Source organism: Ipomoea triloba, chromosome 5, assembly GCF_003576645.1.
Source record: "Ipomoea triloba cultivar NCNSP0323 chromosome 5, ASM357664v1".
Lineage (NCBI taxonomy): Eukaryota > Viridiplantae > Streptophyta > Magnoliopsida > Solanales > Convolvulaceae > Ipomoea > Ipomoea triloba.
Genome location: NC_044920.1, coordinates 23,541,940 through 23,567,988, shown reverse-complemented (window position 1 = coordinate 23,567,988; position 26,049 = coordinate 23,541,940). Strand labels below are relative to the sequence as shown.

The 26,049-nt window shown below is 36.7% G+C and overlaps 4 protein-coding genes across 5 annotated transcripts in view; 2 read left to right on the top strand and 2 right to left on the bottom strand.

The window, feature by feature from the left end:
- Positions 1–8: 8 nt before the first annotated feature.
- LOC116019182 (ATP-dependent 6-phosphofructokinase 5, chloroplastic-like) lies at positions 9–2,994 on the bottom strand. The gene is made up of 11 exons (XM_031259326.1): positions 2,546–2,994; positions 2,276–2,437; positions 2,045–2,156; positions 1,871–1,966; positions 1,566–1,667; positions 1,386–1,460; positions 1,141–1,281; positions 939–1,055; positions 572–676; positions 275–484; positions 9–177 (listed from the first exon to the last, which is right to left on the bottom strand). Exons 1-11 carry the CDS (start codon positions 2,800–2,802, stop codon positions 10–12), a joined length of 1,545 nt encoding a protein of 514 aa, XP_031115186.1. The 5' UTR covers positions 2,803–2,994; the 3' UTR covers position 9.
- A 3,929-nt stretch (positions 2,995–6,923) lies between these two features.
- LOC116019771 (cullin-3A-like) lies at positions 6,924–10,832 on the bottom strand. 2 transcript variants are annotated; one of them, XM_031260102.1, is made up of 3 exons: positions 10,699–10,832; positions 10,260–10,544; positions 6,924–9,168 (listed from the first exon to the last, which is right to left on the bottom strand). In XM_031260102.1, the coding sequence occupies exons 2-3, from the start codon at positions 10,418–10,420 to the stop codon at positions 7,128–7,130; spliced, it is 2,202 nt and encodes a 733-aa protein (XP_031115962.1). In that variant the 5' UTR covers positions 10,421–10,544; positions 10,699–10,832; the 3' UTR covers positions 6,924–7,127. The 2 variants fall into 2 exon arrangements, with proteins under 2 accessions (XP_031115962.1, XP_031115961.1); XM_031260101.1 differs by having other exon boundaries at positions 10,628–10,787.
- Positions 10,833–13,860: 3,028 nt separating this feature from the next.
- On the top strand, positions 13,861–16,537 carry LOC116021011 (subtilisin-like protease SBT3.9). The gene is made up of 2 exons (XM_031261604.1): positions 13,861–15,380; positions 15,462–16,537. Exons 1-2 carry the CDS (start codon positions 13,947–13,949, stop codon positions 16,392–16,394), a joined length of 2,367 nt encoding a protein of 788 aa, XP_031117464.1. The 5' UTR covers positions 13,861–13,946; the 3' UTR covers positions 16,395–16,537.
- A 4,469-nt stretch (positions 16,538–21,006) lies between these two features.
- LOC116020912 (ABC transporter B family member 19-like) overlaps positions 21,007–26,049 on the top strand; it is an 8,713-nt gene continuing 3,670 nt past the window's right edge. The window contains exons 1-9 of the mRNA XM_031261478.1: positions 21,007–21,602; positions 21,703–21,757; positions 22,468–22,643; positions 23,086–23,286; positions 23,537–23,796; positions 23,895–24,211; positions 24,310–24,533; positions 24,661–25,483; positions 25,583–25,824. Coding sequence (XP_031117338.1) covers positions 21,342–21,602; positions 21,703–21,757; positions 22,468–22,643; positions 23,086–23,286; positions 23,537–23,796; positions 23,895–24,211; positions 24,310–24,533; positions 24,661–25,483; positions 25,583–25,824 — 2,559 coding nt within the window. The 5' untranslated portion in view covers positions 21,007–21,341. The remainder of the gene's footprint in view (positions 21,603–21,702; positions 21,758–22,467; positions 22,644–23,085; positions 23,287–23,536; positions 23,797–23,894; positions 24,212–24,309; positions 24,534–24,660; positions 25,484–25,582; positions 25,825–26,049) is intronic.

The following is a 26,049-nucleotide window of genomic DNA, read 5'->3' as shown; positions in this document are numbered from 1 at the left end:
TTGTTGATGTTAGCTGAAATCAGGCTGGCCAGTGGAAGTCAGACAGCGGTGCCACATTCTGCTGTTTGGATCGACATGTCTCGAGGCAGCAATCACTTCTGGAATTGGCAGGTAAATGTAATGCGTGTTGCATATGCCCACTGTTATCCCACTGAATCCCGCAAATGCACCATGCACCTGCATATTCACATAACACGAAACATCTCCATCTTGAAACCGCAATCTAGCAGAGTAATAGCTACCCATGAATCAGTGGTTGTGAGAGTCATCTTACAGCATTCTGTCCTAGAACAGTGCACATTATAGCATCTGAGGCGCTTGCCCGACAGCCCCGGAGAATGTACGTAGGATCAATGTACTTCACATCCACCATTTGCTCAATCTTCTTGAAGTGCTTCTTGATCTGTTGTTGGATATGGACACCAATATCTGAAAGAACTGGATTCCCAGATGCATCTTTTAAGTTCGACTTTTCCATCAAATCCTGTACATGTTCATATTTTATATATTATATGCTCGACCTGCATTAAACAAAGCGGTGCAGTTTATAAAGATTCATAAGATTACTTACTTGTCCAGCTCCTTCGGCTACACATACCACAGCTGATCCTTTGGTCTCTATAAGGTATTCTAAATGCTTTAGCACACCATTTTCTCCATCCAGCTTGAAAGGCACCTGAACCAGACAAAAAACTTAATTTGAGTCGATCAGCTATGAGCAATCTAGGCTGGTTACCTCCTCGTGATCCTTAGTTGGTTAGGATTATAAGGCGGAGTTTACTTAATGCACTCCCTCAGTTAGTAGTTACAGGTTTTTCTTCGAAGGAATTTGACAGACAAAGATTAAGAAATCGATTGCGTCCAAATCTCGAGAACCCATTATCCCTGGAGCTCTGGTGGGAGAGGTAAACCATGAGATGTGCTAAAAACGGAAGTACCTCGGGGATGAGGCAGACATCAATTTGTCCACTTGCTAGAGATGCATGCATTGCTATGAATCCACTGCTTCTTCCCATCAACTTGACCACTCCAATGCCATGATATGCACTGTGAGCCTAAGGATTAAGAACACAAATGTTTCACCACAGCAAACTCAGTGTTGGCAAACAGACAATGCTTATATCCTACATTGTTGATTACCTCAATGTATGCTGAGTTAACAACTCTGAGAGCCTCTTCAACAGCAGTATCAAACCCAAAGGTCTTATCTATCAGCAGTATATCATTGTCTATTGTCTTTGGTACACACACAACAGACACCTTCATCTTCCTCCTACGACACTGCACACACAAACACTTTAAGATTCCAAGAATCTAACACTCAAATAACCAACACTAAGACCACAAAAATGGGATTAAGCAAAGAAAAAAAAAATAGATAATACTTCTTCATGCATGGCATTTGCTCCTGCATGAGTGCCGTCGCCACCAAGCACAAACACCATATTAATTCCCCTTGCCTGCAGATTCAATTCTTAGCCAGTTACAGTACAAGGAAGATGAAAAACCTTAACCAAACAAAACTTAAAAAAAAAAAAAAAAGTATACAAGTAACCTTAATCAACCTGTATACTGTCTACAATCCTATTGATCTGAGCCCCTCCACGAGAAACTCCCAGCAAACTTCCTCCAGAAAGGTTTATATTCTGGACAACCTTTCGCGAAAGCTGCAAAATTCGAAGAGAATAAGAAGACTAAAGTGTAAGGGCAACCTTAGCCAAGTTGGTACTTGGTAACCACAATGTTCTAATTTCGACCAGCAGTGGTTTGAGCTGGTCGACGACCTAGGCTGATCTATTTCTTTGTGATCCTTTACTAGCTCGGGTAGTGCAAGAACAGTTGAAGAGCTGAATGCAAATTGCATTCTCACCTGTACTTCAGGAAGACCATCTTGGAAAAACCCTCTGTAGCCGTATTGTATCCCGACAATTTTCTTGGCTCCATAGATCTCAAGAGTGAAAACAATCTGCAACAAAATTGGGAATCATTATATAGTGAAAAAACAATATAATTGTAAATGTGAAAGCTAGCTAATTAATTAAACCTGTCTGATAACATCATTGAGACCAGGGCAGAGACCCCCACAAGAAACAATTGCAGCTTTCACTTCATCAGGTTCAAAGTATATGTGCCTGCGCGGCCCTGCCCGAGGCACCCTGAGACATTATATTCAGGACAGAACTGAACTGAATGATCTGTTTCGTCTCAACTAAAAATTTAAACGAATTCTGAAGCTAGTATATATTGTTGAAGGAGCAATATAAATATATAATACCATAGCTCCAACCAACTACAGTCAGGATCAACCCCTTCAGCCCCAGCAGAAGTGGGGGAAGCATACTTAATCACCTTTAACAGCGCTCTGTCTGCATCATCCACGTAACTATGCTTCTGTTCATCAAACACATCGATGCCATGTCGGCTCTGATGAACACCTCTATCCGGCAGAAAACAGAAAACATGGGATTTCATTTAATTTCAAGAATATAATATGCATGGGGATTAATTATTATATTATCGTACCCCGAGAGAGGCAGCTAGCTACCTGTTGCTTAAGGAGAATGTGGTGGGCCTTGGCGTTGCATCAAACGTGTCTTTCAAATGCGGCAAACTGAATCTCTCTTCAAACTCATCCTGGTACCTCTTCTTCCATTCCGGGTCGTTGAAATCTATTTTTTTCTTTTCACATGAAACTCTGCAATTCAATTTGGGTTTTACGCACCTAATTCCTCGTCCATACCCGTTCCTGTTTGAGTGGGTGAGAAAACAAGAACTGAAGGAAGAAGAAATAATGGCGTCCATTATATTTCTCCACTGAGCTTCAATTCGGAGATGACTGGTATGGCGATGAGTGATCTTCAATCAATGAGCGATTATATTATTGGCCGGCCTGAAATGAAATCGGAGAGGAGATCCCATCGTTTGTTATTGGTTGTCTGTTAGAGAGTGAGCAATGAAATGAAGAAAATTCAACAGCGTCCGAGGTGATACTGAGAACTTGCATGTAGGTAGGCTGCAGCATCGCCGCCCAATTCGGTTTTGTTGTTTCCCTGTCGTGGCTGCTTTCAATTTGAATGTTTCTTCCACAGCCGTATGGGCCAAGTCATTGTTACTATTGGTGCTCCCTTGGCCCAATACAATGGGCTTAAACTACTACACCTAAATCCCTATTAAACCAATATCATTGTACTTGACCACAAAATTTTACTAATGCATGGTAGTTTAGGGGACTTTAGGCATCAAAACAATATCGTTTCTTTTAATGAAAAGAAACGACACTCGTTCCGCGTCATTCCACAAAAAGTAACTCTGTGTATAACATATTCAGTTTCATTTTATATACACTGCAGTTTCCTTTCAACACAACTACAGTTTCATTTCGATATAATTATACTTTTATTTGACATTATACACTCAAATATGTGAAACTGTTATTCAGTTTCATTTTATATACACTATAGTTTCATTACAACACAACTACAATATTATTTCGATATAATTACAGTTTCATTGGACAATATACACTCAAATATGTGAAACTGTTATTCAGTTTCATTTTATATACACTGGCACTTTCATCCCAATACAACTACAGTTTCATTTCGATATAACTATAATTTTATTCAACAATATACACTCAAATATGTGAAACTGTTATTCAGTTTCATTTTATATACACTATAGTTTCATTACAACTTATCATTTCGATATAACTACAGTTTCATTGGACAATATACACTCAAATATGTGAAACTGTTATTCAGTTTCATTTTATATACATTACAATTTCCTTTCAACACAACTATAGTTTCATTTTGATATAACTACAGTTTCATTTGATAATATAAAAACAAATGTGAGGTTCAGTATCATTTGAGATAAACTGTAGTTTCATTTACGGGGTCCCGTTAAGATGTGACGGCAACCATTTCTTTACTTAAAGAAACAATGCCGTTTTTGAACCATGTTCCACAATATAACAACTAGTACTTGACATTTTGGTTCTATATGACAAACCTTATTTAAGAGCTTATAGTTTATTTTAAGCTACTAATAAGTTATAAATTCTGTTTGGTAATGTTTCAAAAATAAGTTAGTATCTTCTATACTTTTCTTTTTTTCATGTTCATCCTTATTATTTTAAATAAAATGACATCTTTTACCTTCCCATAAAAACCTTCTGGCCTCTTCTCCTAATTTTTTTATTCACGACTCCTTCACCCGCCAATTATATTATTATGTTTAATATAAATAATGACAAAATTTTAAGTTAGAATTTAATCAAATTACTAGAAGAACAAATTGGGATGAATGGAGAACCAAATGATTTTTAATTTGACAATGTAAAGGCATATTCTATCATTTTAAAGACCCATGTATTCTAAAAGATTTTTAAACAATGGATTTTAAATGACATTCATAAAATCCTTTTAAACTAATAAAATCTTTTAGAAAGTCTGTATGATAAATATTTATAATTTAAAAAAAATTCTTACGTAGTATTAAAAAGTCTACAAAACACATTAAAACTTCAGAATTCGCAAGATGACATGATGTTTAATGTGTTTGAGTAGAATCCAAATTACATACCGTCCGATAAACTTCAAGATTCACGTAGTAATATCTCTATTAACGAAAATTTAAATGAGACCTCTATTGAGATGAAGGAGATTCGCAACAACATTGTTACTTCATTATGGTGCTAGATCATGATTATACTAATAGTTTCATTTCAAAATGTTAAGTTTTAATAAGTAAACAAACCTACTTAAATTTAAAACTATTTAAAATTTATGAAGATGTCCTTTTTAGTCTTTTTGCATTTATCAGTTTATCAAAAAACTAATTTTACCAAACACTTGCATAATCAACTAGCTTAACAACTCTTCAGTTTTCAACTTCTAGCTTTTCGACTTTCAGCTAGGTTTGCCAAACATAGCCTTTATGTTTTTTTAGGCATTCGTCCAGAGAAACATGGCAAACACTTTGGCCCTGTTTAGTAACATAGTTAACTTATCAACCAATTTTGACTTGTTTGACTATTATTAGTTGTTTGATTTGATTAAACAACCGATATGAGTGTTTCGTTAATCAGCTTTTTGTAACAACTTATTGCTCTAAAATGTTTTAAAATTCAAAAACTACTTAAAAGCAACTTTTTCGATCAGCTTTTTTGATAACTAATCAAATCCGTTAAGCCAATCCGGTGACAACTATTTTCCAAACACTCCCTTTACAAGAGTTTAATAGTTGACTTTGTAATTGCTTTAGTAGTTCGCTTACCAACTATCAAAAGTTGCTAAAGTTAATTAATACCCAATATAGTCCTCGACTATAGTGGTTTTACTCAGTTTAGTCCTAAGTGACTTTTTGTACTCTATTTAGTCCTCGACTTTAATGGTTTTACTCACTTTAGTCCTCTGTTAAGAATTCTGTTTGTTGGGTGTTAATAACAAGGTTAACATGGTAATTTCATTTCTATTTTGTTTTTTATCAAATTAATTATTAATTATATGTCCTAATTTATCTCTATCTTAGTATCTCTAATGTATTGATACTACAGGAACAGAATGCTAATTGATTGAGTTTGAATTCATTACTGTTAATGCTATTTGCTAATTATTTGCTAATTGCTTTGTGTTTGGATTCATTTGAAAATAACTAAAAATGCTTCTATTTGAATTCATTTGAAAAGTGATCAGAATTTCAATATGCCAAAGTTAACTAATTGCTCATTATTTGCTAACTGTTTTTTCTTTTTTTTCCTAAAGTATTATAATTTACTTTGTCTTTAGTATGCAATTGTGTAAACATATATAGAACATATAATTAATAATTAATTTGATAAAAAAAATAAAATAGAAATGAAATTACCATGTTAACCTTGTTATTAACACCCAACAAACAGAATTCTTAACAGAGGACTAAAGTGGGTAAAAATCATTAAAGTCGAGGACTAAATAGAGTACAAAAAGTCAAAAATCATTAAAGTCGAGGACTAAATAGAGTACAAAAAGTCACTAATCATTAAAGTCGAGGACTAAATAGAGTACAAAAAGTCACTTATCATTAAAGTCGAGGACTAAATAGAGTACAAAAAGTCACTTAGCATTAAAGTCGAGGACTAAATAGAGTACAAAAAGTCACTTAGGACTAAATTGAGTAAAACCACTATAGTCGAGGACTATATTGGGTATTAACTCGTTAATTTTTGAAGCAATTTATCTTTACGAAGCATTATAATCTTTAGCCTTGATTATTGATTTATAATATTTTCATTATGTTAAATTTTTAATAGTTAAGAACTTTATAAAGTGAAATTAGAAGTTGAGAGCCCAAAGTTTTATTTATCTAGCACAAAGTACTAAAGATATATGTTCCTTAATATTTCGTTAATTACTTATCACATTAGTTCATGAGTTCGACTCCCTGTGAAAACTGCTTACGGACAACCTAAACTAGTTTATCATGCACCTTCGGATAAGTGCTACAAATTTTTCCATAAATCAAAGAATTGATACATAAACTTCATTTATTATTAGTCAGGTTTAAAATTTTACCATAAAGTAATTCAAGTCAAGTATGCAGTTGTTCACAAACACTGCATTCTGTATCACACATTTTGGTTCTGTATTCCAACATAAAACTTGTTGATTTCTCATTGAAAAGACTATATATATGACTTCCCTGCTTCTGGAAGTCTCAGGATCTATAAACCTCTCCCTATCCATGACAATATAGGATGTTCCATCTTTGAGTTGAAAATGAGAATTGGAGGAAGCCAAATGGTTCTTGGCTAGAGTCAATCAGTTATCCATTTGGTTTCCTCCAATATCTCATCTTCACCTCCCAGACAATCAAACTGACAAGGAAACACAAGTTTTTCAGAGGGTAAGCAATTCCATAATGTGTAAGACATGAGATTGATACAGATTCAAAAACTATTTTCATAACTGATGTTTCAGGAATTGTCTTAATTTTATGCATTGAACAAACAAACATCTGTCACTAAAAGCCCATATGAGCTAGCAGTGATTAATGAAAATACATTCCAACTTACATTTGATCAGTTTGCTGATGAAATTACGCAGTTGCACAGAGTAAGGATTTCTTGTATATTTTGCTTTTCAAGCCAGGTAATGATACAACTTCCTATCTGTTTTATCTCTTTCCAAAAATTCCCGCTCAATCAAAGACTCGATACGTTTCTTTATAACGACTGGATTTGGCAGGAACCGGGACTGTAGCTGCTTCGTGACCTCTGCAACAATGTTATTATGATCAAGCACCCTTCGTGACTTCATAATTCTCACTATTGCTGCCTCTATCTGAGGTTTCCTGTCCTCCTCAACTCTTTGTCGGGTCTCTTGTTTCTCTGGTTCAGATTCCTTCTGTGCAACAACGGTACCTATTTTAACCTTGAAGAATTTGCTAGTGAATTTTTCATTAAAGAAAAAGGAATCATCTTCAGCAATATCCTTGCTCATGGGCTCCTTCCGCAAAACATTCTTCCCCTTGACACAAGCTAGAGATTGCAAACACCTCTTTAAATCTGAGACAGGAATCTCTGTAGCTTGCTCTATGTCTTTATAACTCAACCTATCAGCATTATTGAAGAGCATAAGGATGCACATCTGATATGTGGACACATTAAGCTCATGCTTCTGCCCTTTCCCAAATGTTGCTTTCAAGTCAGCTGTGCCCATATTTGTCTGCCATGTCAACCTCCTCCCAGTATGAGTCCCTAGGTAGTACGTCCTAAACTTTTCACACACCCCAAGAATTTCAGTAGGAAGATTGCATGGTGTAACAGATTGAGTAGGCCAGGACCCTGTAGTAAGGACCTGGACTGCAAGTGTAGGACCATCAGCAATTTCACCACCCATAGTTGCATTAAAGCCCTGCATAGTATCCTGTGAAGTCTTCATGTCAGTAAACATGCCTTCCAGTTTTGATGTAAATTGATACCCACACTCTGTTTTGAGCTTAACTATCAAACTTCTCTCAGCATCATCAGAGATGGTCTTCCCTGAAAGAAGCCTCTTGGCAAGGTGCTGCTTGTAGTACTTCTCAAATACATCTTTCTCCTGAAGGTAACGGAAAAGCATCATCACTTTGTCCAATAAAATCTCTACATCCTCCTCGCTAACCCCTTTCAGCCCTTTCCTGAGATTGTCATCCACAAACAAAGAGATAAACTCAGGAGATCGAGGATTCAAATTGATAAAATACTCAAATGATGAATTTAAGGCATTCTGAAACATTTTGTCATTGTTAAATGCCTTGTTTATAATCCTATCATGTTTATCCTTCTCATCCAAAAGCCTTTGAACAAAGTCTACAGGATCCTTTAACTTTTCTGGATCAGTGACAAGCTGCTTACCAACTTCTCGAATGTGAGAAGTCATGACATCTCTAAGTAGTGAGAGTCCATTCGGTACTCTTCGAAACAAATTGTACATCCTTCCCAAATCATCGTACTTATCATCTAGAATTAAATTCACTAGGCCTGAGTTTTCCATGTGAACTAATCTGTACATATGGCTTTCAATCATCTCCTTCTCCACAACAGCAGTAATTTTTGCCTCACTTCTTGCATCCAAGTAATGAGATACCCTTTCAATCTCTTCATTGAGGCGTTTCTCAGCTTTCTTTAGATAATCTCCACAATCACAGGACTCAATGAACTGCTGAGACTCAACACGATAAAAATCAGCTGAGACATCAAGGAAAGGCTTCTCAAAGTTTTGTTCATAAACCGAGCAACCTAAATCCATCAGCATTTTAGTTATATTCCTCACTAAACTCCTATTTATCACTTCACCTGTCCTCTCATTTTCCACAAGTTCAAGAAGCGTATCCTGAAGCCTTGTCTGGATTTTGCTAGAGTGGATAACATTGTCTCTCCACAAATTCATTCCAAGCTCATAAACTGGTGTTTTGTGTGTACTAGGAATGAAAGTCCTGTCCATGTACATTAGTATGTCACGGATCATTTGCAATGCCTTGTTATGATCTGCCCATTTCCTGTTCAGCTCTTCCAAAAATAAACCACCCTGAGCAACCTCTATTGACTTTGAAATTTCTTTCAAATGTTCAGTCATAGTGAACACAAGGCCAGAGTAGAGCTTCTCTCCAAATTTATGTAGGACCATGTTGTATGCATTCCTGAAAATACCATACATTTAGAAAACCAAAATGTAGCAGGAAAACTGTAAGCCAATAACTTAATATTCAGTACAATAAAAATTCACTATTAGAAACCACCAAACTTCCTTCATCTAAAACACAGAAGATTGGAAGGCCAATGACTATAAACACACTAACTCCCACCACCCAATCACCTCACAACAATCATAAGCAACATAAAACTTGACCTATTATAATGTGTAGGTTCACTACTGAAAGGAAAAATGAATCATGCAGTCAAAGGAGAAAGGATATCATTGGGCACACAAACTGTCGATGGCACTAAAACTTGGAGTTTCAGTTAGACACGGACTGAACATGATAATTGACTACAATGTCAGGTGAACACCCAATCAATAATTACAAGTTCCTCAACATTAAGTATTAAATGAGAAAATTTTTCAAAATTTCTAAATAATCAAATGATATCCATCCACATGCAGAGATGCTTACTTTATGTAACTTACGACACAAGACATATGAATGAAGCAAAACCATTGAAAACATTGATAATAATTGTTTGTTCTTCACCATTCTACCATAGCTAGCTCGTAGTGTAGCTTTTGAATTTATGTTTTTGTTCTCCTTATCATTTAGGAAACACCAACAAGGGACCAGAGTTCTTGTAGAGGATTCTACAGTAAAACACAAACACCTTGTCTTCCAACTAGAAAGGTCAAGAAACGCAACTAGGGAATACCAAAACTGCAGTGTGAGGGCATCATACTTTCCTATGATAGATCATGCTTCTAAAAATAACATCAAACACAGCATAAGGTAACATGGGCTGGAAAGAAAGAATTAACCTTGCAAGAAGCAGAAAGCACTCAAATTCTAGTTAAAACCACATCCATCTTACTAAGTGAAATTAAGCTCTTTTTTTTTTCAAAAGCACATGATTGTTATCCAAATAAAAAGGGGGTCCTCATTTCTTCAAATCCATCGATCAGAATTCCAAGTTGTAGCAGCATCAAATTTCATGTGTTTACCATTCTTGGATATCAGAACCAGATACAGAACAAGTATATGAGTGTATAGGCAAATGAGTTAAACGAAAAAGCACCCCAAACCTATAAAGCTCTTCAAAACTAAGGCCACTGGCGTTATGATTGTAAATCTCGTGAATCGCATGTTCAATGATATTCCATGTCTTCTCTGCATATTTCGGATCAACCACGACCCGATGCTTAAACGCCTCTATCTGAAAATTCCTCTTCTTCGGCGCACTCATTTCTCGCCTAAACTGTACACCGCTTCGGAACCCGACTCCTCCGCCGTGCCCGCACCCGTGACTCCGGAACTCAAATCTCACCGACGGGTAACTATCGATCTGATATATACAAGCTAGGGTTTTTCTGCAAAATGAAATTAGGGTTTGAAATATTATGCAAGAAGAAAAATCTTCGGATTTCCAAATTACAATTGTTTATTCATTCACCTTTGTGAAAAAGCAAATCAGAATCTCCCAAATCGACTAATCGGTTAGGGTTGAGAGTTTCGTTTACGTACCAATCACCTCTATACTGTGTTCAAGGACTTGAATCTGTCTTTCTATTCATTTCTGATCCTCATTTCTTTTACCTTTTCTTTTTTTGTTTTGTTCTTTGTTTTTTGTTTTCTTTTTTTTTTTTGGTGAACCGCCATTTGTGTAATCATTATTTTTAGCTACCATCCTAGACCTAAGTAAATCATGAATGTTTTGCGAAAAAAAAAAAAAAAGAGAGGAATGTCATCGAACAACTCTAATTAATTTATAATGTAATAATGTTGTAATATGATGTAAAAGATAATTTGAGAGTTATCAATTTACAATGAAAATTAGATAAGGGATAGATTAAAAAATAAATAAATTTGAGTAGGGCGAACAATTAAAACAAAAGAGATAACTTGAATTTTAAAAAATAAAAATGAAACACTTATAAATATTGCCATTACTATTGAATATGGACAAAAAATCAAAACTTTATAAATTTAAATAAAATAAAAAAAGAAGCAAAAGTGTCAAATAAACACATATACTATTTCGTAACGTTCAATTTACCCCTTCATCTAAAATAAAATTTAATCAGTTACATTAACTTCCTAGAATTGTTGAATTAACTTTTTTCCCAGGTTTTCCTTTGGTTGCGATGATTTGCAGTCGGTTAAGATGATGTGGCATGGTAAATTAATTTAATATATGGATATTCCCAAAATCTCCCTACACTAAATCCTCAATCCCAAATACGAATCAAAATCCACATCGTTTGTTTCTCCATATAGCTTCATCCACCTCTGGAACCCATTGTTGTTGAAGTATTCTTTCACCACCTCCTTGTCGCCGCCGCCGACCGTCTCCGCCTGCATCAGTCGGCGGCGTGGACGTTAGCAGAATCAAGCCATACACCACTATCGGTGCATTCACATTCATTATTATTTATTTATTTATTTCAGACCCTTCCGCTATCACCGATCGAGGCTATGACGAAAGAGATTATATTCTTACCTCCTTGATGTTGAAGTTGAAAGTTTGAAATCATTCGAAAAATTAGAATATATAAATTTGCAGAAAGGATGAGTGGAGGAGAACTATTTCCGGAGAGGAAAGGAGTGAAGAGACGGAGACCCATTTCCTGAGGAAACCTTGCAGCAGTTACAATCCTGTTGAACGACGATGTCACGGCAGAGCCGTTTGTGGCAGAGGCAATGGCGGTTCTCCGAGTAGGTTTGGGGATTTTGGAAGGGAATTGAAAGTTTGAGGCGACATAGTAACTCATACTTGAATCGAAGCACTGTGTGCCTCAGATTGACGACAACGAAGAAGATGAGGATGGTGTTTCAACCACCGACGTTAGTGGAGGAGGTGAAGACTCCACAGACGAAACCTCTCTTAGATCACATCCAATTCGAACCCCGATCTCACGCCCTCGTACTCCACTGCTCCAGGGACACCGCCAAAAAGTGAATTTTTTTGAAGAAAATCCACTTTCTTCCCTAGTCCCACTTTTCCCTATCTCTCTCTTTGATTTGATCAAAAGGATGACAATAAATTTTTCAATGTCACCACATTTTTTTTTATTAAATTTAATGTCACCATTTTAGACTAGCAACGGGAAGAAAATCTGAGAAAAAAACTAATTCAACAATTTTAAGAAGTTAATGTGTCTGATTACATTTTATTTTAGATGAAGGGGTAAATTGAATACTACGAAAGAGTAGATGTGTCTATTTGACGCTTCTGCCTAAAAAAATATTGGTAACAAAATATGAGAGATAATTAATTTGATATGATGATTCGAATAGAAAATACATTATAAATAATACATCTCACTATTAATTTAAAAAGAAAAGGAAAAAAAAATCACTTGGAAGCATAGCCATTATTGTTGGATATGGACGAAAAATTAAAACTTTATAAAAAAAATATTGAAATATGGAACATAATTAATTTGATACGATCCAAATAGAAAATACATTATAAATAATACATTTCACTATTAATTTAAAAAGAAAAGATTTTCACATCTTATATTCTAAATAATAAAAATAAAAATATCACTATTAATATTTTTAAAAGGCTAGAAAAAAAAAAAAAACATGTCATCTAGTGAGAATTAAACCTTTGGTCATTCCCACATTACCAACATAGATTGCCATCTTACCTAGCTTGTCTTTTGGTTACTTATATTTACATATTTTATTTATATCTAAACATATGACGCGCATACACACAAGGCTACTATATATGAGGGTGGGGTGGGGTGAGTTGGGGACAGGACAGCTGCCCCTACTGCCGCTATTGTGGTTCCGTCATTGAATCATACTCTATCTATGATTTATATACTTCCAACTAGTTGTGCTTAAGTCAATTATTGACTTGACAAATTAGACTATCTTTTACACATTTTGCATTATTAGACTAATTAGGTTACCTTATAACTCTATCAAATCATATTCGACACAATTAAATAAGTATTGAGGTTTTATATGACTCAATTTGATATGCTAGCTTGTTACATTGCATTTCATTACACACGTTGTGATTCAAAATTGTACTCATTTAATCATGATCATCAGTTATAAATATGTATACTTTAATAATGTTATAATGATAATTCGTAAAACTATAGTGAGATTATTTTTATCGTTTATTATTCCAAGTATTTATAAATACATAAACTAATTTTAAAAAAATAGATCTAGTACATTATACAAATGTCTACAACTTTGTGAATAAAAAAATTTTTAAAAATTACATAGAAAAATTTACAACATCCAAGTGTTGAAATTATAAAAAATGATTTCAATATATATAATGGTGAAACTATAAAAGTATATCATATATTTGTAGAACTTTATACTTCAATATCAATATTATATTAATAATTTCTTTCCATTAGTGAAAAGAGTATTTAGTTTACATTATAGATCCAAAAAAACATAATAGGGAGCAATTCAATAATAATGGTATTTATCAACAAATTAAATTCAAATTAGATGATAAAAAATAAAATAAAATTGTGCGTGTGTTCCCAAAGGTTAGTTATTAAGCCTCTGAAGTATTCAAAGGCTAGAATTGCCTAGAAATATGGTATACCAAGGGCTAGAAACATGGTACACCAAGGAAATGAAAACCACCCAATGTACATATTGATGGAGTTGGCAGGATGAAAAAGAACAACCAGGGCATTCCCTTCAAACATTAATCTGGATCTGTCCTCCTCTCTGCGTCTGCACGAATTGGGCAGGATCAGAGAAGAGAAGAGAAGAGAGGAATAATGTATAAGCCAACCCCATTTGTATTTTTATCAATAATCTTCTTCCATTCCCTTATCTTCGTTCATGGCCATTCCCGAAGCGTAGCCTCAAATAATGCAAAGGTATTGAAAGACGGCAAAAGGATTTACATCGTGTATCTGGGAGGGAAGCCTCACGACGATCACCGCCGGATCAAAGAGTCGCATTACGACTTGCTTGCCGGGGTTGTTGGGAGTCATGATGAGGCTAAGAAGGCGATGGTGTATAGTTATAGGTATGGGTTTTCTGGGTTTGCGGCTCTGTTGACGGCGGCTCAGGCGAAGAGGATTGCCGGGGTAGAAGGGGTGGTTAGCGTTGTGGCGGATAAACACCACAAAGTTCAAACTTCCCGGAGCTGGGATTTCTTGAGGATATCGGAGAGTTTTGAGACTCCCGGGGAGCTTCTTCGGAAAACTAACAAGGGAGATGGGATTATTGTGGGAATTATAGATTCTGGGATTACGACCAAGGATATGCCGTCGTTTGACGATGCGGGGTTCGGGGAGGTGCCGCGGAGGTGGAATGGGGTGTGTGGATCTATGTCTATGTTTGGGTTTAATGCGACGGGGAATTGTAACCGGAAAGTGATCGGAGCGCGGTGGTTTTTTAAAGGAGCGAAGCATACCCCGGGTTTAAATTTGAATGCATTTCTTGATTCGGATAATTTCTCGGGTGTAGACACGTCGGGTCACGGGTCACAAGTGGCGAGCATCGTGGCGGGTTCGTATGTGGAGAACGCCACCGTGGCTGGGTTGGAGCTGGATATGGGCGTGCCCAGAGGCGGCGCGCCGAGAGCGCGGCTAGCGTCGTACAAGGTGTGTTGGAGTATAGACGAATCGAATCAAATGTGTTCCGGCGCGGATATTCTCAGCGCATTTGATTACGCAATCCACGACCGGGTTGACGTCATATCCGTATCCATGGGGACGCCCGTCCCGCTAGCGTCCGGCACGGACGCAGATAACGGCATGGGGATCGGCTCCTTCCACGCCATCCTTAAAGGCATCCCCGTCGTAGTCGCCGCCGGCAACGACGGCCCTACCGCCTACACAGTGTCCAACGTGGAACCATGGCTCATCACGGTCGGCGCTTCCACCATGGACAGAATCTTCGCTTACACCGTAACTCTGGGCAACGGCGAGAAATTCAGTGTGGACTCGTATTATCCCCGCGGAGCCCCTCTTAGTCCCTTGTATTATGCAGGTGAATACAGGACCGAAGCCGATTTGATTGATAAAAAGATTGATCCAGCCGTAGTTAAAGGCAAAATCATCTTCATGATTGGTAATGTCGCCGATGAACGCTTCATATTAGTAACCAAAGCATTAGAGGCCGGCGCCGCCGGAGTCATCTACTCAAATTCCCCCAGCTCAGCCCCTTTAGATGTAGTAGACGTAGGCATGCCGTTTGCTCAGGTAAAATTAGCTGTTAGTTGATAGCTGTTTGATATAATTTTTTTATCGGTCACTTGTAATTTCTTGGATTAAATTCTTCAGGTTGATTTTGATGCCGGGACAAGAATAAAGGAATACGTAATCCACACAGATTTTCCCACTGCTCAACTATGGTCTCCCAAGATTCAAATAGGAAGGGCAATAACTCCCAAAGTCGCAGATTTTTCAGCCAGAGGGCCGAGCTCCCTCGCGCCGGCGATCATGAAGCCCGACATTGTAGCGCCTGGAGACAAAATCCTGTGCGCCCATCCAAATGTAGAGAGTGGATTCGTCATCAACTCAGGAACATCCCACTCTGCGCCTCACGTGTCAGCCATCGTTGCGCTCCTCAAAATATCGCATCCCGAGTGGTCCCCATCCGCCCTAAAATCCGCGCTCACCACAACCGCCTGGAACTCCGACACCTACGTTTCCCCCATCTTCGCCGACGGATCCTCGCAGAAGCTGGCCGACGCCTTCGATTACGGCGGCGGAATCGTCAATGCCGCCGGCGCCGATGATCCCGGCCTGGTTTACGACATGAGAGGACTAGATTACGCACAGTACCTCTGTTCTCTCGGCTACAACAATTCAATCGTGTTCAAGACCATAACAGGAGGGAATCACACTGCTAATGAAGAACAAACCATCTGTCACAGCACTAGACCTTCGCTTCTGGATCTCAACCTCCCTTCAATGGTGGTACCGGACCTGTACAAACCAGTAACCCTAAGGAGAACCGTCACGAATGTGGGACCCGTCAATTCTGTTTACAAATCCATCCTTAAGTCTCCCGTGGGGGTCACCGTCACCGTGAAGCCTAGGGTGTTGAGGTTTGATGCTAATAGAAAGAAGAGAAGCTTCACAATGATGGTTTCTACAGACACACTGGTGAACTCTGGATTCACATTTGGAAGCTTGACCTGGACTGATGGAGTTCATAATGTTAGATCCCCAATTGCTGTCAAGAAGACGGTTGTTCCCATTTACTTCTAGATTGGGGAGGGGTTGAAAAAAATGGGGTGGGATTGTTCTTGAATTGACACAACAACAAAAAAAAATCATGTAAATAAAGGTGAGCCTTTTGATTTTATCCCAAGAATTCATAAGCATATATAATTTCTTAAAGCAAATCCAAATCTATCTATCTATATGAGGAAGAAATTATGAAATTTTTAATTATATAATTTTCTATTTCTTTTAGTGCCATCATTTGACGTGAACCTTTGGTTATCATCTATACCACCTGCAGAAAGAAATTGATTAGATGACAAACTAACATTAGTATTACTTATCACTAGTACAAATTAAACAACAATGTACTCATCTTACTCACATAAATTACAAATAAACTAATCATTTAATAAAGAATTATATTCATGGTTGTTTTAAGACATGCGTGAATTAATTTTTATTTTTAGCAAATATCAAACTCTTAAGCTAGTATTTCTATGAATGTTAGAGTGGAATCATGGTAATTTAAACATTTACTCTCCCAATCAATATGATGTTGGTTTCTAATACACATTTAATACATGTAGTGTAGTGTTTTAGGGTTTAAATAAATGGGATTATGTTGTGAGAAGTTTAGAATGGTGTTGAGGAGTAATTGTGTGTATTTTAGTGAGGCTCTTTCATGGATAGATGCAAGGATGGTGCTTGACTGCTTGTAGCATATATAGGTCACCTCATATGTACATATATAGTATATATGTACGTATAAAGCTATTGTGGCATTTTAGACAACATATTTCATTTTTAAACAGTATATTTTGTGTTAAATTTTTAGTAATTATCCACCTTAAATATCAATTATAAGTTTTATTGCAAATATTTATATTCCTAATTTTATCATACTAAATCAACATAATTATTAAATAAAAAAACAACTTTATAAATGAATGAAGCTCATATATATTTTCTTTTTATATATGAAATTTAATAACTTAGCTTAATTTATCCTTAATTATATGATTATCTGTTAAATATGTGGTTAATATTCCGTTAACTTTTAACTTACCCATCAATTTTTATAAGAAAGGTCTTAGGTTCGAATCTCATCCCAATCAAAGTTGACATAATTGTTAAACATAAACTACGAATATATTAGAGTATATTATTCAAAAGTAAGTACTCACTCTATTACTCTTACTAAATTGAATAAATTATTAGTTAAAAAAATACATATGCATTTCTTTAATTTATAATTTGATATCTACAATGTCTTTATTAAAAAAAAATCATTATCAAAGAATTTAAAAAGATATATAATTTCATTAGTTATATTACCTATATTTTCTACAATACAAAGATTCTTTACATTCAAATTTATTAATTATTTATACACTACATTGTTCATTATTTTCTTTTTACACTATCTTGTAATTAAATATCAAAGTTATAATACGGAGTACAAAATAATGTTATATATTTCAGTCATTACATGCACAATTTTTCTAAAAAATTAATTACCGAAATGGTCCATTGACTATAGAAAAATTATCAATTTGGTCCCGATTTAACGGATGTCTAATGGCAGAATAAACGGATGACCAAATTGGTTAAAATTTTCAAAGTCGATAACTTAATTGGACACAAAAAATTATCGAGGATCAAATTTGTAATTTCACACTAGTCGATAGACTATTTCGATAATAAACTCTATAATTATTGAATATATGTTGGTATCGGGTTTCATACTAATTGTTTTCAAACGTTAACTCAAAAGGGTAATGTGAGCACATGGATAGCAAGTGGAAGCTTAAACTGCCTCTAAATTATTACACCAAAATGGATCTTTGTGTCTCTAAAAGTGGCAACACCACAACCAAAACCCACTCGATGCAGTTGAGAAAATCTCATTGGCTTAACAACACAAGCTTTCAAAAAAAAAAAAAAAAAAAACTTTGATGGGCCATATTCATCTCTCAAACCCCAAATATTTATTTGAAATGTGGCCCAGAAGAACAAATGATTTGATTTGAAAGGCATGGGATTAGTGAGAATTGACATTTGTAAAGATGGTTGGAAGATGCTGGAACTGTCAAAGCTGCTGGATGGTAGTCTTTGATTAGCTGATGGACAGACCATATGATGATTGTTTTAATCAATTTGGGATTTGAGAGCAAATTAATGTCTGGCTGTCACACTTTTTTATTCTTTATTTTCATTCGTATAACATTTGCTATTTCTATCTCCAAATGTTGCAAAACTAATTCAGATTCAATTTAAGTCACGTTTATGTACATTTTTAAAAGTTGATTATCTAATTCTATAATTATATTAGCATTTTACTGTTACCATGACACAACTAAACTAGTTAACCAAATCAAATAAGTTAATACTCTTTGTTTTGCTAGCAATCACATATAATTAAAAAAAGATATGAATTTGACCGTAATGTGGCACTGATGTATAATTAAGCATGTTAGGGTTTGTAGCCTAGTTGAGGCACATCGTGATTTACTTTCTCCACTAGTCTTGAATGTAAGAGCGGTGAGAACTCTTGAGTTTGAGGTTCAAACTTATATTAGCAAATTGCTTACCAAATATTTCAAACTCCTAAATGGTTGTCACACGTACTATTTATTTTAAGAAAAACGTCAATTATATATTTTTTTCATTGTTGTGATAGTGATATCAATTATTTGTGATATATATTTTGTTCTTTAGGGACTAAACCCGTTATTTGATTAAGTAGCATATATATTGATGTCGGATTTAGCCTCTAATTTAATAATAACTAAGAGATTAAATTTACATCATAGTCACAACAGGTAAACTAAAAATATAAGTTTTGAATTCGGATTTTGTGATGATACTATTAAAATAATACACTTTTATTCAAATACACAGTGCATGTATCATTAGTACATGTTATTACACACTGATAAGCACCTTTTAGACAAAAGTGCTGTGCTAATCAAGCTAAAGGTGACAGCATGTTTATTGGGCTTAGGTAGGTTGTTAAAGCTCTAAAATAGCAATGAACACAATTACCTTTTAAAATGATGTCTCTGTTTTGTTTTGTTTTTCCTTCAAATTCCTAGTGTGTGTTTGGTTAAAAAATGGCGAAAGAAACTTCAAAATTATCAAGTAAATCTTAATTAAATTATTTAAAACTTAAGTGAATCTTAAAGTCACAAGACAAACTTCTCAGTTCTCATAGTATACACTTTCAGGTAGCGGTTTCAGGCTTTCTCGTAAGTCAAAGTGTTGATTTCAAAACGTAAAAGTAAAAAATAAAAAAATGGAGGTGTTGGCTTGGGCTTATAGGAGTGTTTGGGCCATGGAAGCCCAATAAGTAAGGAGAGCCCAATTAGGTAATTAATTGGGAAGGATATTTGGGGGAAGGGAAAGTGAGATAGGGTTAGGTGAAGAAAGAGAGATAGAGACGTAAACAGTAATTAAAAGCTTCTCAAATATGCCTTGTTTGGTAGGCATCATTTTTGCATGGCATGGCATGTCTGACCCGTATCATTTGATTGACTCGAAATTGACGTTATTAATATCCCTTTTTTTGTTTTTATTTTTATTTATAAAAAGAAAACTATAATCACTAGATTTTTTAAAATTCAATCTAAGTATACTAAAAATTGAATTAGAAATAATTTCACTTAAGTTTTGTTAATTAAATTATATGGAATACATATAAAATGGTACGATGATAACAGTTAATTTAAGTTTATATCATAGTAAAATATTTTGTAATTTAATAACATCGTTGTTATCCTTCCAAATAAAAGGTCACATATTCAACATAATAATGCTAAGCATATAATAGAGTTACATCGTAGTAAAAAAAAAAAAAGAAAAGTTTAAACCATAGTTGGTGCACTTCCCATTGCTTATTGCATGTTTGACTGTACAGACAATGACTAGACATATGCCTACGAATAACTTATAGTAAATCTTGTCATTTTCACCATTTAAGGCTTTAACAAATTTTACCAGAGAATACTACAATTATTCTTATTTCTTAATTTCTACTTTTTTTACCATTATTATTTTTGTTTGTTTCCCTACGATCAATTTAACGAAGTAATTGGTTTTCAAAAAAAAAAAAAAGAATTTAACGAAGTAATTCTCCATTAAATTATTAGTAAAGCGTTTGGTGGTATTAAATTTTGTTACAAATTTAGTGTTCAATCAATATCACTATTTCAAGTAGGTGGTCACATGATCAAATTTCGAAAACATTATTTCTTTGAGTTGAGAAAGATTAAGAAAATATAGAATAGATACTGTATTGAATTTAAAGTGTTATTTTGACAAAAATATTATATATACACACACTTGCATTCATGTCAAAATCATGCATGAGGGGAGAACGGCATGAGTTCACACAATCTATTACATGAATGCATACAATCTACCTCAAGGTCTCTCGCATCATCCAGACATGCTTGGAGTAGATTATGTGCATTCATGTAGTAGATTGATTTATGACTTTACCTGTTGTATTTTTAGCGACTTTTTAAATTGTTGAGTTAAAATAATTATTATATTTAAATAAAAGAGTAAAAAAGTAAAATTTATTTGTATAAAGAGTTAATTAAAAACAAAAAGTGCAACATTTCATCTATAAATAAACCGACCTATCTATCATACTCTGCAGTTTACAGAACCTCTCACTCTTTCTTTCTTTCTTGTTCAACTGGTTTCAGAGAGCTAATTTTGACTACTGGTCATACCCACTCACTCACCCACCATCTTTCCACGGCAATCGAAGCTTTTTTCTTTTCTTTAGCTCACTCTCTTCTCGATGCTGCTTTAAACCACAACCGACATCCGGTCAGCGACGCACCCTACAGGGAATATCACATGTGTGTGTGAGCTTTAGTCTTTCTTTGGATCTTTGTTTCGATGATTCATTGTCACGGGGAGACTCCAACCACCTGATTTTGATGTGAGAAAGTTTGTTGGGCGGTTTGAGGTGCGGAAATGGCGGAGACTGGTAATAGTGGTGGTGGGGAAGGGAATGCAATGCCGGAGGCGGAGAAGAAGAAGGAAGAGGCGGTTCCGTTTTTTCAGCTGTTTTGTTTGGCGGATAAGTTCGACTGGGTTCTTATGATCTCCGGGAGCCTGGGCGCCATTGTTCACGGCTCTTCAATGCCCGTCTTTTTCCTCTTGTTTGGGGAGATGGTTAATGGCTTCGGGAAAAACCAGGCGGATTTCCACAAGATGACCCATGAAGTTTCCAAGGTCTGGGATTAAAAAAAGATGCATTCTTTCTTCTTTCCATTGAATTTAGATCTGATATTGATAATGAAAGCTGATCCCTTTGGGCGTGTGTGAATTGCAGTACGCTTTGTATTTCGTGTATCTTGGTTTGCTGGTCTGCGTGTCATCCTATGCAGGTGAGCACTGTTGATCCGCTGCATTTTTTTCTCTCATCATTTCGAATGGGTTATTTTATTTTTGTTTGAATTATTACAACTGCTAACACCAATCTGGGTCGACAACTCAGCTTTTGTTTGGATTGGATTGTTTCTTATTTATAGTTTCAAAGCTGTTTTGTTTCTCTGCGATGAAGCCAAAGGTTAGCTAGGATCAGTCATAGTGTTGTGTCGGACTTTTGCACGTGGTCCGGACCGTCCCCCTGTCGTTTTTCTCCTCCTTAATTTTAATTGATATACTTTGGAACCCAGTCTCACACGTCTCCTTTCTTTTCCCATATGATCTTCCTCATGTCGTTTTCTTCAATAGTTGATTCCTGGAAAAAACTGGAAAATATCCCCAATTTGGTAACTGTTTGGGTTAATAAGGAAAACCCGCAACCACTACTGTGTGCACTGGGTTTACTAGCCCAAGGTAAATCAACTGTAGTCATTATATGATAAACTAGCTTAGATTGTCCATAGCTGGACCAAGCAGGTCGATAGGCTGTTTCTGTTAAGAGTTGGAACTTGTAACTTTGTGGTTACAGTTGAACTTGTAATTTGTGGTTATTAAGACAATAGTTAATGAATTTGTGACTTTGTGGTTACCGAGACAATAGTCGAGACAATAGTCGGATTGGAGTGGGTTGCCCCTTTTGTTAACTGTTAATGTGATGGGATGTGTACAGAGATTGCGTGCTGGATGTACAGTGGGGAGAGACAGGCTAGCGCTTTGAGGAAGAAGTATTTGGAGGCGGTGCTGAAACAGGACGTTGGATTCTTTGATACAGATGCCAGAACTGGGGATATTGTTTTCAGTGTCTCAACAGACACTCTTCTGGTTCAGGATGCCATTAGCGAGAAGGTTCGGGTGATTCTTTTTGGTTCCGTTATTAGAATATTAGTAGAAAATGACATTTTTTTGGCAAACTGTAACTGTGAATACTGCATCCATGGTTTTAAGCTAAAGAAGGAAATGGTGATCATATGGGTTGTAGGGTGTCCATTATTACCGGACCCCACTAGCTTCATTCTTTCACATTTATGCATGTTAGCAGAATAGTCTAAGTTTGGCTGCGGTTTTCTGTTCTTGGAGTTTAATGAAAACTGTTATTATAAAAGATGTTACATCAAGATTAGTCAAGTGGGTGTAGCTATAGTTTGGTGTAATGTGAAATCATTTTTGGGTGGCTTTGACCTTAATGATGGTAGATTGGTAGCTAGGGAGTAGGGGCGAGTGATGGACTGATAGTGAAAGGCATGATGGATTTACACTATTCTTTGTTCTTGCACTTTTACCTGTTTAGGTGGGGAATTTCATTCATTACATCTCAACATTCTTGGCTGGACTGGTGGTCGGTTTTGTGTCAGCATGGAGGCTAGCTCTGCTCAGCGTGGCTGTGATTCCTGGAATCGCTTTTGCTGGGGGGTTGTATGCCTACACCCTCACCGGCCTCACCTCCAAAACTCGAGAATCGTATTCCAATGCTGGTATCATTGCAGAACAGGTGTAGCTATCATCAATTAAAAATAACTTTTTTTTTTCTGGTTTTTAATACCTTTTGCCATTAGGCATGGCATGCTGCCTCCAAATTATTGTTGAAATCTTCTCGACTTTATTTCAACTGTGCTAGTTATATGTTTCCATAATTTGCAATCGGGAAACCTTTTTGCAATTTGCTGGTCAAATGTTTAAGCATGCTTCGTCACATTGTCATTGTTTTTCGTTGCTCCTTAATAAATCTGGTGTCAGTGTAGGCCATTGCACAAGTGAGGACCGTGTATTCATATGTGGGTGAGAGCAAGGCGCTGAACTCGTATTCAGACGCAATTCAGAAGACGTTGAAACTTGGTTACAAGGCCGGGATGGCTAAAGGGTTGGGTTTGGGATGCACTTATGGAATAGCATGCATGTCGTGGGCGCTAGTATTCTGGTATGCTGGCGTTTTCATTAGGAATGGTCAGACCGATGGCGGGAAGGCATTCACTGCTATTTTCTCGGCCATTGTTGGTGGCATGTAAGAACATACAGAAATGCATACATAGCTTGTTTAAATCCAGCGCTGCTACTGAACGAAACTAATTGATTGTTGTTGCAACTATTGGATCTTTCCAGGAGTTTAGGTCAGTCGTTCTCCAATCTCGGGGCGTTCAGTAAAGGCAAAGCTGCAGGATACAAATTGTTCGAGATGATAAAACAAAAACCAACAATAGTTCAAGATCCTACCGACGGGAAGTCCTTGACTGAGGTCAATGGAAATATCGAGTTCAAGAACGTAACCTTCAGCTACCCTTCAAGGCCCGACGTTTTTATCTTCAGAAATTTCTCCATCTTCTTCCCCGCCGGGAAGACAGTTGCAGTTGTTGGCGGGAGTGGCTCAGGGAAAAGCACTGTGGTTTCGCTAATAGAAAGGTTCTATGATCCTAATGAAGGTATTTCTCATTTTCTTGCGCCCTATCATTCTAAGGTTCAGAACTTCTGAAGCATCTGCAAGTTGTTATTCAACTCGTTATATTATTGATTGTGCCAGGTGAAATTTTGCTGGACAATGTGGACTTAAGGACATTGCAGCTAAGATGGTTGCGAGATCAGATTGGTTTGGTGAACCAAGAACCTGCACTTTTCGCTACCACCATACTTGAGAACATACTCTATGGAAAGCCCGATGCAACGATGGCCGAAGTGGAGGCCGCTGCCTCTGCTGCTAATGCTCATGGCTTTATTACCTTGCTGCCGAATGGGTACAACACTCAGGTCAGTTCTCGTTAACCTTTAAAAACAGCGACATAGTGAAAAACAGACACTCATTCCGTTGAATAAATTGAAAATTTTGTTTCAATCTTTTCGTAAGTATTTCTGTCAACCCTTGCCTAAAATCTAGGTAGGAGAGCGTGGTGTCCAGCTTTCGGGCGGGCAGAAACAGAGAATAGCGATTGCGAGAGCTATGCTAAAGAACCCCAAGATTCTCCTGCTGGATGAAGCTACGAGCGCCCTTGATGCAGGTTCAGAGAGCATTGTTCAGGAAGCTCTTGATCGTCTGATGATTGGCAGAACGACTGTAGTGGTTGCTCATCGGCTTTCTACGATTAAAAATGTTGATTCCATTGCAGTTATACAGCAAGGGCAAGTTGTCGAGACAGGAACTCATGAAGAATTGATTGCCAAAGCTGGGGGGGCATACGCTTCCTTAATTAAATTCCAGGAAATGGTTGGGAACAGAGACTTTTCAAACCCTTCAACTCGACGCACACGTTCAACAAGGCTAAGCCATTCACTTTCGACAAAATCTCTGAGTCTCCGCTCTGGCAGTTTGAGGAACTTGAGCTATTCTTACAGCACAGGAGCTGATGGGCGCGTAGAGATGGTTTCAAATGCTGAAACAGATAGGAAAACTCGAGCACCAGATGGGTATTTCTGCCGGCTTCTTACACTAAATGCCCCAGAATGGCCCTATTCGATAATGGGTGCCGTAGGATCTGTTCTCTCGGGTTTTATCGGTCCAACTTTTGCAATCGTGATGAGCAATATGATCGAGGTTTTCTACTACACGAATCCCGCTACAATGGAGCGAAAGACCAAGGAGTTCGTTTTCATTTATATCGGAGTAGGTCTTTACGCCGTTGTTGCATATCTGATTCAGCATTATTTCTTCAGCATTATGGGGGAGAATCTCACTACACGAGTCAGAAGGATGATGCTGGCAGGTATAATCGTATAACAAGTTCACTTGCAGGATACTAATAGGGCCATCTTCTATAGGATTTAACTGACTTTATGAATGAACTTTTTGGTGAAATCCCCAGCAATTCTAAGGAACGAAGTTGGATGGTTTGACGAGGAGGAGAACAATTCAAGTCTTCTCGCGGCTCGCTTGGCCACAGATGCTGCAGATGTTAAATCTGCCATCGCGGAGAGAATATCTGTGATACTGCAGAATATGACATCTCTCTTCACTTCATTCATCGTTGCATTCATAGTGGAATGGAGGGTCTCACTACTCATTCTCGCCACGTTTCCCCTTCTTGTTCTTGCTAATTTTGCTCAGGTAATGCCCTCGTTCATGCCAGCCACGTATTAACTTGTTAATATCTCTTTGGAGTCATTTCTTGAATGAAGGAACTTCCTAGTTCTTCACCATTTGCCTGTTTTTTTCACCAACCTTTAGCTAGTTTTGAATAATTGACCATACTCTGACACTGCATGTACTGTGCTTCAGTTCTGCCTTTGATTTTTTGAGTTCCAAGTAAATCACCCCCCCCCCCCCCCAAAA